The 12,506-nt window shown below is 35.8% G+C and overlaps 1 protein-coding gene and 1 long non-coding RNA gene across 2 annotated transcripts in view; one reads left to right on the top strand and one right to left on the bottom strand.

Annotated features, from left to right (window-relative positions):
• LOC124080732 (TBC1 domain family member 5) overlaps window positions 1-7,450 on the top strand; it is a gene marked incomplete at its 3' end in the record, with an annotated part of 424,799 nt that extends 417,349 nt beyond the window's left edge. The window contains 1 exon segment of the mRNA XM_046426732.2: window positions 7,287-7,450. Within this exon segment, the coding sequence (XP_046282688.2) occupies window positions 7,287-7,450 (164 nt within the window).
• On the bottom strand, window positions 277-5,182 carry LOC124080733 (uncharacterized). Its single transcript, XR_006847789.2, has 2 exons — window positions 1,860-5,182; window positions 277-861 (listed from the first exon to the last, which is right to left on the bottom strand). It is a non-coding gene; the product is annotated as an uncharacterized LOC124080733 (long non-coding RNA).
• Window positions 7,451-12,506: the final 5,056 nt, after the last annotated feature.

A 12,506-nucleotide genomic window follows, 5' to 3' on the forward strand; every position in this document is an offset into this window, starting at 1 on the left:
AAAAAAGTAAAGGGATGAGTAAGGATGAGAGATTTAACAACACTTAAAACATGTTACATCAATGAAACCAAAAGGTGATACTTTTAAAATTACAGTAACATTCAGTAAGTCTGATCAGAAATGAATGAGATAGCCAGGTGTGATAGCATACTTTTAATCCCAATAATTTGGGAAGCTGAGGCAGAATGATTGCAAGTTTGAGGCCAGCCTGGGCAACTTAGACCTTGTCTCCAAAAAGAGAGAGAAATGTTAAAATATACAAAATCAGAATTATGATGTAATTAAAAATACAGAGGAAGGGTGTTTTATTATGAAAGTACTGCATACAACATAACAAGCTGAAAATCTGTACAGTTTTCTCTTGCTGACAAAAATTAACACAAATTTAGGTAGTTTGGTAATATAGATTCACTGTTTAATAGAGATGTAGGTCAGATTCTGACAAAGGTCTCACCAGGCTAAAACCCAGGTATCAGAAGGCTCTAGAGGAGAATCTGTTCTCTGGTTTATTTGCAGTGTTGGCAGAATTCAATTTCTTCTAAGTATGCAACCCATTTCCTTGCTGACTGTCAACTGAGGACCATCTCCAGCTTCCAGAGGATGCCACGTTTCTTGGTTTGTGGCCCTTTTTCTCCATCTACAAAGCCAGTAATGCCAAGTCCGATTCTTTTCATGGTTGAGCTGTCTCCTGTTTCTTCTTCAGTACATCTCTTTGAGTTATTCTTCTGTCCTTATTCTCCCTTTTTATGGATTCATGGATTAAACTGACAATCATGATAACCCAAGATTTTCTCTCCATCTCAAGGTCCTGAATCAGACCTGCAAAGACTCTTGCTGTGCAAAGTTACATATTCAGAGGCTCTGAAAATTAAGGGCACAAGCATTATTCTGTCATGTACGTGGCTTTTTAAAGGAAGACATGATCCAGTAAAATTGACCCTGGAAAACCTTAACAGAGGAACAGACAGAAAAATCCAAAAAATAAGATCATCATTGTAATGCCTTTAAAAAGTCACTAATTTCAGGAAGTTTTGTAGATATCTTACCCAAACTTCACAAGAATAGATGAATTTAGTTAAAGTAACTTAGAAAAATAACAAATTTTTTCATTTCCTTTTGTGAAAAAGTCATGTTCTTATGAATCAAAATGCTCTGGCTTCTTAGGTTTATCTTTTGTTCTGTGGACTTTTAAAAGTAATTTGGCATTCAGAGCTGAGCAAACTTTCCTGTTAGTTTAGCTCTATCTTCCACCACCTCTAGAGGCAGTAAAACCATTGGCTTAAGGAAGAGAGGAGCAATGAGAAATTTATAAAAGAAAAAAAGAATAATTTATATAAAGTACCTAAATTTTATCTCAATATTCATCTTAGGGAAAGACATGCCTTCTTAAGCAGGACTTTAAAAACAGAAGCCATGAGAGGAAACACACACACACACACACACACACACTCATTTCCAAATTTTAGAAGGAAACTCCAAACTATTTTTGAAAAGTAAAATAAGCAGAGACAATTCACACAGGGCCTTGAAACAGTCTATAAATAATTATAAAGGGTACCCAGCCTCACTGGTTATCTGAAAACTTTAAGCTAGCACAGTGAAGTCCCCCCCTCAATCCACTTAGCCAAATAAATAAGTAGATGAATAGATAATATATAATTATATATAATTATCATGTCATGTTATATTTACACATAAACACACACATACATAAAATATCATATTCAGTCTGCAAAGATGATGGACATTAAGATTTCTTAGCTGGCTTATAATTTGTCAAAATCCTAGGAGATGACAATCTAGAATCATTTAAAATTCACATATACTTAGGTATAGCATTCACACTCATATAAACTTACCTTTTAGAAATAAGCAACTGCCTAAAGATGTACCTCTCTTGCCAAGTGTGGTGACACACACATGTATAATTCCAGCAACTCAGGAAAGTAAGGTAGGAGGATTGCAAGTTCAAGGCCAGCCTGGACATCTTAGTGAGACCCTGTCTTAAAATGAAACATAAAGAATGTTGGGGATACAGCTCAGTGGTAGAGTGCCCCTGGGTTCAATCCCCAGCATTGAAAACAGACAAATTAGGATAGTCACAGATAAATAAAAGCTTAGAGTATTCATTATTAGCAAATCTGCCATAGTGAAGGAAATCCTTCAACTAAAACAACAGAATGCTAGATGTAAATTAAAATTTGCATGAAGATAAAGAATATTAATAAAAGTAACTAGGGAATTATAAAAGACAATTTAAAAAGTTTTTTTACTTATCTGATATTGTTAATATCACAACACTAACCAAAATTAATAAATATTTTTCAAAAATCCTAGTACTTTTGGGGCAAAAAAAAAAAACAACTCATCCTAAAATTCATAGGAAATGCAAAGCACCCCTCCCCCAAAACAATCTTGAAAAAGAACAGAGATCAAGAATTCACATATCTTGATTTCAAAATTGATTATATAGCTATAGTAATCCATATCCTGTGATACTAGCATAAAGGTATACGTATATAGTATAGAAATAAATGTTTATTTTTTGTGGTAAACTGGTTTTCAGCCAGGGTTCTCAAACCATCCAAAATGCAATCTGTTTTTCAAATGGTGCTGGGGAAACTGGAAATGCACACATGAAAGAACAAAGTTCCAAATACCATATACAAAAATGGACTGTAGAGTTAAACGTAAGAATTATAACTAGAACTAGAAGAAAACTTAGGAGTAAATCTTCATGATCTTGGACTAGGCAGTGGTATCTTAGATGTAAATACAAGCAAGAAAAGAAAAAAAAAAAAACAGGGAAATGGGATTTCATCCAATTGAAACTTAGGATTCAAAGGACAATATTAAAGTAAAAACAAAGCACAGAATGGGAGAATTTTTTTAAAATCACATATTTGATAAGGAACTTAAACCTCAGTGATAAGGACAAATACCTCAATTTCTAAAATGGATAAAAGATTGGAATAAATATTTCTCCAAAGAACATATGCCAGTGTCTAATAAGCACATCATTAGTAATTGGGAAATTGCAAATCAAATCACAATGAGATACTATTTCACACCCGCTGGGATGGCTAAATTAAAAAGACAACTGGTAATGAGTGTTGACAAAGATGTGAAGAAGTTAGAATCCTTATACAATGCTGATGAAAATATAAAAAGGTGTAGCCAGATTTTAAAGAGTTTGGCAGTTTCTCGTAGAGTTGCCATATTGATTTAGTAGTTTCACTCCTAGGTGTCTTCCTCAGAGAGGTGATAACACAGCTCCACACAAAAACTTACATACCAGTATTCATAGCAGTACTATGCATTATAGCCAAGAAACAGATATAAGCAGTCCATCAGCTGATTAATGAATCAACCAAATATGGTATATTATTTGGCAATAAAAAGGAAAGTGAAGTCCTGGTACATGCCATTACAAGAGTGAACCTCGAAAATATATGTGGTCACAGAGGGCAATATATTATATTATTCAATTTTATGACATGTTCAGAAAAGGCAAAAAAGAGGAAGTAGATTAATGGTTGCCAAGGATTATGGGAAGGGGGAATAATTGCTAATGAGCATAGAGTTTAATTTTGGGGTTATGAAATTGTTCTAAAATTAGTGGTAATGGTCATGTGTCTCTATACTAAAAATTATTGAAATATACACTTTTTAAAAGGCAGATGTAAATCTGTTATTTCTTAAAAGGTAGCTTTCATATTTAATCTATTTGCAGTGAGAATATATTTGTGTGTTAATGGTATAAAATACTAGGTGGTTCCTGAGATTTTTTTTTTTTTTTTTTCGAGGTGGGGGGGTATGCTGGGGATTGAACTCAGGGCTTTATGCATTCAACTGAGCTATATCCCCAGCCCTCCTGACATACTTTTTATCTCAGTGTTCTCAGACCCTAGGCTGTAGAGATTATTGCAATGAACATGTAACACAGAGAAGTTAAGGCCTATAGCCCTGGAGGTAGGTGGGAGACATGGAGTCAGAGTAAGGAAGGGAAAAAGTGAAGGCCAGGGTAGAATTTTCATATTCTAGTTCTGACATAAGAATAAAATGCTTCTAGACAATGGGCCCTGTTCTTCCCTGTCCTTTCCTAACCCAAAGGTCCTCCACTATCTTTGAAGGCTCAGCTCTGGTATCACTTATTAACAGTTTTGATTCTTCAGGAAGCTGCCCCTGAGATGGAGTTAGGAGTACAAAGAGTGTAATTGGGAATAACATTGGTGAAAGAAAAGAGGAGAAAACAGGACTGGGCAGAGGGAGTGTCAGACTATAATGCAGACCTACCACATGTCTCCATCAACTGGATAGGGAAATCTGCACCTAAGGTTTCCTACCAGAAGAGTTCTGTGCTGGGTGGAACTGGGTGGTCCTAGCTTCCAGTCACTAGCTAGGAGCCACACTGAGAAGAGCATGGATTTGGTTCAAAATCTAGGTCCTAGACAACCTAACAGCTAGAGGCAGTCAGCTAACTGTATTTCTTGAGGCAGCAAATGTTTCCTTAAAGGGGACATAGTAGCACTTCCAAGTCTGTCACCCCTCTGTGTGAAATGTGTCTTGACTCTCTCCTCTCAGCCAAGGGAGAGGCAGTTGCTCTCTCCTGAGAAAGAACATTCTTTCATCATTCCTGGTTTATCATTTGTCCCCTTGTCCCTAAATTCTGAACTCTTGGTAGATAAACTTGGTCTGAACCCCTAGTATCTAATACAGAGGAGGCTTCCATGGGCTAGCCTTGAGACCAGGTACAGAAGACTAGGAGTACATAATTATTTGCCACTTTCTGTCCCTTACTTTTAAACCTCCACATTCCCGAGGGGACCCGTTTTTGTTTTGTTTTTTATCATGATCAATTTTATTTTTTTAATATATTTTATTTTTATTTTGTTTTAATTAGTTACACATGACAGTACGATGACCTTGACATATCATACATTTGAATCAGATGGGATATAATTTCTCATTTTTCTGAGTGTACAGGTTGCAGAATCACATTGGTCATGCAGTCACATATATACACACAGTAATAGTAATGTCTGTTTCATTCTACTATCCTTCCTATCCTCCCAACCCCTCCCCTCCCATCACTTCTCTCTACCTAATCTAAGGTAACGCTATTCTCTTTCTTTCTTTCTTTCTCACATCTTTATACATGTGTTTTGTTTAATGATGAGGGTCTTCTTCCACCATCCATGTAATTCCCCTTCTCCCTCCCTTTATTTCCCACCCCTCTTCCCTGTGCAAAGGTACTCTTCTTCCCCTGCCCTTCCTCCCTACCCCATTTTGAGTCACCCCAAGGGACCCATTTGGGGTTCTAACCCCTTTTTCTCTGTGCCCTTCACATCTGTTGAGGACCTCATGGCTTAAATACAGTCTATATGTCATATGCCAGTCTTTCAAATTTATCTCACTAGCCCATCCTTGTCCCCTAAAAGCCAGATTCATTCCTTACTCATAAGGAATTCCTTACTCTTTATTTTGAATATATGATTAGGTATCCCAGCCCAACAGGTCTACAAGTGAACTACTGATTTTATTGCTAAAACCTTCCTCCTCCATTAATAAGTAGCAACTCTACTATACTTCTTGCTTAGATCAAAAAGTTGAAGTTAAACTTGCCTCCTTTCTTCCTCTTGTACCCTTAACAAATCCAGTCAGTTTTGTCCCGAATCTGAACACTTCTTTCCACTAAGCTGTGATTAGTGTTGGTACCTGAAGTAGCAAAAATTGGTTTCCTTGATTTTTGCCTTTGTCTCCCTTTCTCTTGTCTCCCCAATTCTATTCTCAACACATCAGCCAAAATGATTCTTTTAAAATATAAGTCAAGTCATGTCACTCCTCTCCTAAATCCTACAGTGATGTTCCATGGCTTCCATTCTCATAGTAAAGGTGGTTGCATTGTCCACAAATCCACACCTATTCTGATCCCCTACTTCCTCCCAACCCTCACCTCCTATCTATCCCTGTCACTCTTAGCTTTAGCCACACTGGCCACTTTGTTGTTCCTTGCCCAAAGTTCTGCCTTGGGGCCTTTGCTATTATTTCATATGTTATACAAAGCTGGTACTTCACTTTTCTTCAAGTTTCTGTCCAGATGTCATTGTACCTCAATTCTTAGTGACACCTTCCTTGATTGACCATTCTATTTAAAATTGCATCACCTTCCTCTAGCACTCACATCTCCTTTGATTTGTTTCTGAGAGCACTTACTACCATATAAAATTATATCTGTTTTACTAATATATTTGACCATGTCCCCTCACTTAAAAAGTAAACTCTAAAAGGGGTAAGATTTTTGAAAGTTGTAGTTTCTCCTCTCTTCCAGTAGCCATTAAGCATCTGACACTTACTAGGCCTTCAGTTGCTAATGGGCTAGGTCATTAATAAGTTCCTTTACTGTCCTATGAGAGTATTCCCATTGTGCAATTATGGTGGCCTTCTACACCAACCCACATTCTCAGTGGGACATACTAGAGCCATTGTTCATGTCTGAGGGAGCTCTCTGGGTCCAGGTTCTCTCAGTGAAGAAAGGCATTGCAGGGGAACACAGACACATTTATACTAACAAGGGCACAATCTAGAAAGAGGTCCTATGAACCAGACTGTCCCATTTCCTGTTGTATATAACCAGTAGTCCATATATATGTTCTGCAATCAAGAAAAGGAAAAGAGTCTCTTCTAAAAAACTTTGGTGAAAATTGTGTATTTTTTTAATCTTACTAATGTACAGTATAATAGGTTTTGTTTCTATAGTTAAGGATTTATTCCATTAGTGAGGAGAAAATTAATTTAACCACTGATTTATAGTTTTTCGATTTTTAAGTTTTAAAAAATATTATATGCATGAACTGTGTAGCACAGATTACATACAGGAAACTATACTGGTACTTCATTGTTTTAAAAATGGGTAGTTATGCCAGTCACAGTGGTCTATGCCTATAATCCCAGCAACTCTGGAAGTTGAGACAGGAGGATCTCAAGTTCAAAGCCAGCCTCAAAAGTGAGGTGCTAAACAATTCAGTGAGACACCCTGTTTCTAAATGAAATACAAAATAGGGCTAAGGGTGTGTCTCAGTGATCAAGTGCCCCTGAGTTCAATCCCCAGTACCAAAAAAGAAAAATTGGCAGTTACTCTGATACATAAAAATGCCATTTGAAAATTCCACAGCATCTTTATGTTGAGTTTGTGGTGTCATAATTGACCATATATCAAAAGTGGTAGATTCAATAGTTTACTGAAAGAGTCGAGTTTCATTATTGCTACTTAATTTCTTTTACAGGGCAAAATTCTAAAAACATCAGTTCATCTCCAAGCATTGAGAGTTTGCCTGGAGGAAGAGAATTCACTGGCTCCCCACCTTCATCTGCTACTAAAAAAGATTCCTTTTTTAGCAACATCTCCCGGTCCCGCTCACACAGCAAAACTATGGGCAGGAAAGAATCTGTAAGTATTTGAAGACCCTTTATTTGGTTTTTATTCTTCATTTTCCTCTAGACTATTGCATTTACAAAAGCTCCCCTGGTGCCCATTTTTATAAAGCTCTTATAACTTTCATGAACTAAAACAAATTATTTTATCAAAAGTATCTTAGTTTTAGTAGTATAATTTAGTAATATTTTAAGGCTATGTTCTTTATTAGCAGGGGGAAAGGTAGCATTATTAAAAATGAATTTAATCTTTCCCAAATCCCTGGACTGTCCTTCTGTCCTCTGCAAAATGCATTTTTGTCAAAACCCATTTTTTTTCTGAAATTTAACAAATAACATTATATCAGTGAGAGATTATGACATTTGAAATAAACCAAGCTAATTTTTCCATTTTAAGTATTTCTTAAAAAGTAAAAATAATTATCTTACCATTTGTTTCTAAAAAGCTATAAACTACATTTAAGTTATAGTGTTTTGATAGTTGCTCTGTAAGATCCATTGTATACATTTCCCAATAGGACATATCTAAAGCATATCAACTGCTTTAAAAATTTTGTTTTGTAGGCAGGGGCTGGGGCTCAGCGGTAGCACACCTGCCTGGCAAGTGTGAAGCACTTGGTTGGATTCTCAGCACCACATATTAATAAATAAATAAAGGTCTATCAACAACTAAAACATATTTTTTAAAAAATCTGGTAGTATCTGAAATCTTTATAGAATAACTTTATAAAACTTTGTTTAACCACATTTTATGGCTAGTTCAACACCTGATATACTAATATGAACTCGTATGCTCACTTTAAGATGAAACATTGTAATAGTAATACAGGATCTAGCTATAACTGGAACAGACCTAAATTTGGGGGCAAAATGAACTACAAAACCTTACAGGGATGATAATTCAGAGTATATAGAATAAATAATATGGTTTCTATCTTTGTGATTTTGGATGTCCTTGAGTAAGATAATCAGCTTCCTGGTATTTCAACTACTACATCTGCAAATTAAATAATATATAGTTATACATCACATAATGATGGGGCTGTTCTGAGAAATACATTATTAGGCCATTCCATTGTTCTGTGAACATCATTGAATGTACTTATATCATCTAAATATCTATGATATCACTGACATAATCCTATGGGATCACTGGGGTTCGTCATTGACCAAAACATTATTTTGCAGCATATGACTGTACTTTGCTCTCTGAAGGGAAGAGTTCACTGCATGCTGTCTTCAGATCCCTTTTATTTAGAAACTGTAATTCTATAATTTAAAAAACAGCACAATAGAACAGTTTTGTTTAAAGATGGCACCTTTAGTGTGACCAATTTAACTCTGCTCCCTTGTAAAACTCCAGCCTAAGGAAAATAAGGGTAAAGATTAACCCTGAAAGAATAAGAAAACAAAAGAGAAGACAGCAGAAAAAAAAAAAAAAAAAAAAAAAAAAATTTGTTTAATGTAAAGCAGATAGCAGTTGGTAACCAAGTACTAAGTCAGTAAGTAAAACCCAAGAAGAAAGTGCATTTAGGTTGTGAAATCCTCCAGGAACTCAGGAACTGAGAATGAGGATAAAAAGAGAACTGAAGGGATGATAATTCATGGAAGTATTTAAAGAATCCAGTTTCTTTCCCCACTTAAGTAGAAGACCAGAAGTCTCATTTCCAGAGAAGCATAAAACAGAGCATCAGGCACATTCACTATGGAACTACCCTACTGGAAAAGGGGTGATGAATATACTTGAGTCCTAAAGTTTGAAGATACCATGCCACCACCCACACATGCACACAGAGGCTCCTCCTGTTGCTTCCCTGAGCACCAATATGCTCAACTCTTCAAGCAGAATATTGGAAGAGTTTTCTTTAGGCACACACACAGATGGGGTGTGTACAAACTGTATGTTTACATGAGGAGAGAGCAGGAAGGTGGTGGTCAGTAGAACTAAATCTCCTTCCATAGTGGGAAAACAGTGGAGAAAAATTTAAAAGTAACAATACAAACTAACAAAAAAAACCCAAACAAACAAACAAAAAACTGAAAGAGGTTGCTTCTGGGAACAGGAAGTGGAAGGTAGTGTTGTGGGAACTGTCTTTCATAACAGGCCCTGTAGAACCATTTGACTCTTCAGTGTTACACAGGTGACTTAGATTTAAAATAATAACTAAAAATTACAACAAAAATAGAATGCATTGGCATGATAAATTAGAAGAGCTGTCTGTATGAAGAATCATGTATGTGAAGAGCCAAAATAAAGGAATAACAAATGAGAAAGGCATATGGAGACATGTTTCATTTGCATTCTATTATATTTTTGGTAGCATATGGATTAGTCTACAACATTAATTAATTACATCTCTTGATGGTGATATTTTAACATAAAACTGAGAAGTTGAACAAAAATAGAAATAGGGTAACCAAGAGACAGAATGGAAGTGATCATTCAAAATTTAATGTTTCCTAACCTGTGGGGAGAAAGTAGGCAGAAATTTTTAAGAGAAAGTTCATGGTTTTTAAAGTAATACAGTAGTTTTATTATTTTATGAAATAGCGTGTGGTAGTCAGTTCTCTTTGTCATCTCTTGCTAGGATTATACCTCCTTGTCCCCTGTGATCTGTCAAAGTCATGTGACTAGTTTTGTCCAGTGAATTGTGAGTGGAAGTGATACACATGTATTGCCACTGCAAAAGCCTCCACTACTCAAATTTTCTCAGGCACAAAGAGCAGAGTCTTCCTGTCAGCCCAGGAAGTACATACATGAAATATGCATGAAATATGCTTTGATTGATGTAAGCTTTGATTGATGGTTATCACAGCCTAACAGTGCATAGCTGGAAAATGCTCAGGCCCACAGCTGGCAATCATTCTCCCATGGGAGTGATGAACTACTTAACTGACATAGGAGTAGTCTCAGTGTCACCAAGCCTGATTAGGTACCCACCATCCTTGCACCCACTTTGCTTTTATTTCCAGCTCAGTTTGGTGTGAAGAAGGGGTAGTGTCCTTGAAAAAGCTCAAGATAGTTTTTTATTAAGTCATTATCATCAGTTTATCACACCAGCAACTGGTCAGAAATTGAAACAAGATACCTGGAATTAAACTATACGATGCTTTTCAGATTTCAAGATTCCATTAATCTTTTAAAGCAGTCTAGCATCAAGAGTGTTGATGTCAATTATCAAAAAGTTACAATAGCAGTTGAAAACTGACATAAAACCAAAAATAACCTAGTAATAGCTATCATCCCAAGTGTGGTGAAATCTGCTTATAATGGTATTTTGAGAAATGATTTTCAAAATCAATACAGGTGCAACATATCCTGGATGAGCATCACATTATATCGCAGAACTTTTTCCCTCTTTGTATCGCCTGCATGTGTACCATGTAAAGCCCTTTTGTAATCTGCAGGCTATCTTCTTTAGATAAAGATACATCTGGCCATATGAGAGGGCCGTATTTAACTAAAATTCTAAAGAGGTAACAGATTAAGCTTTGTGCAGGTGTTTATAAAAGACATCATTAAACTTCTTTACTGAACTGTGAACAAAGTAGAAAGTTTTAAAAATTGGCCTCACTTCACTACCCATCATACCATGGTTTTGAAGATTGGTATTTATTCATGAAGTCAGTTTTCTTTCTGTCTTATTTCTCAAAAGAGCCTTTAAGTCTTACCTAATTCAAACTACGTTTTAGTTAAGCTCATTTGTCTTGAAGAAAAGTGGAAAATGTTGATACTTTTAATATTTTATGCTTTATTTTACATGACAAGTGTCATCCAGTACTCAAGTTTCCTAGAAATGTGCTTTTTAGTTGGTCATTTATCAAATAAATTTTTAGTCATGTTCTATGATTGTTGCTAAATTATTTTCTAATGGTATCTTTGCTGTGGTTAAAGGATAGGGAAGATAATGAATATAAGGAAAACTCTAAAAGTGACTTATGTGAATAAATTCTAATATTTTTAAAAAAGGATTATTTTTTTTAGTTCCTGAAGAACTGCAAGACGTTTTGCTATGTTTATGATAATTATATATATCAATCTCCAAAAACCTGAAAATATCCATGATTCAGAATTCTCGAGAAAGGACAGAAAAATCAAAAGCTTCCTGAGCTAGATATCCCTACCTAAGACAGGATGCATAATGATAAACCTACCACCAAGGGTTCATAGTGCTTCTGAGGGGCTCACCCCATGTGTTTATAACCCCTGTATTCACACCTCTTTGCCCCTTAGTATACATACACCATGGTCATATTAATAGGACTTAATCTTATAATATTCTTTGGTCTATTCTTTATCATGACAGAATAACAAAAAGTATCAGGTGAATGAAAAAAAAGTGGATTCTTATTTGCCTATGGAAGTAGAGACAACTTGAACATTACCTAATCTACTTCTTGCCTTATTTTTTTTTATTGGTTGTTCAAAACATTACAAAGCTCTTGACATCATATTTCATACTTTAGATTCAAGTGGGTTATGAACTCCCATTTTTACCCCGTCTACACATTGCAGAATCACATCGGTTACACATCCACATTTTTACATAATGCCATATTAGTAACTGTTGTATTCTGCTACCTTTCCTATCCTCTACTATCCCCCCTCCCCTCCCCTCCTATCTTCTCTCTCTATTCCATCTGCTGTAATTTAATTCTCTCCCTTTTTTTTTGTATTTTTTCCCTTTCACCCCACAACCTCTTATATGTAATTTTGTATAACAATGAGGGTCTCCTTCCATTTCCATGCAATTTCCCTTTTCTCTCCCTTTCCCTCCCACCTCATGTCTCTGTTTAATATTAATCTTTTCCTCTTGCTCTTCCTCCCTGCTCTGTTCTTAGTTGCTCTCATTATATCAAAGAAGACATTTGGCATTTGTTTTTTAGGGATTGGCTAGCTTCACTTAGCATAATCTGCTCTAATGCCATCCATTTCCCTGCAAATTCCATGATTTTGTCATTTTTTAGTGCTACGTAATACTCCATTGTGTATAAATGCCACATTTTTTTTTATCCATTCATCTATTGAAGGGCATCTGGGTTGGTTCCACAGTCTACCTATTGTGAATTGT

The sequence above is a fragment of the Marmota monax genome, unplaced genomic scaffold (genome assembly GCF_021218885.2).
Source record: "Marmota monax isolate L192 unplaced genomic scaffold, Marmota_monax_Labrador192_F-V1.1 WCK01_AAM20220418_F8-fsc00452, whole genome shotgun sequence".
Taxonomy (NCBI): Eukaryota; Metazoa; Chordata; class Mammalia; order Rodentia; family Sciuridae; genus Marmota; species Marmota monax.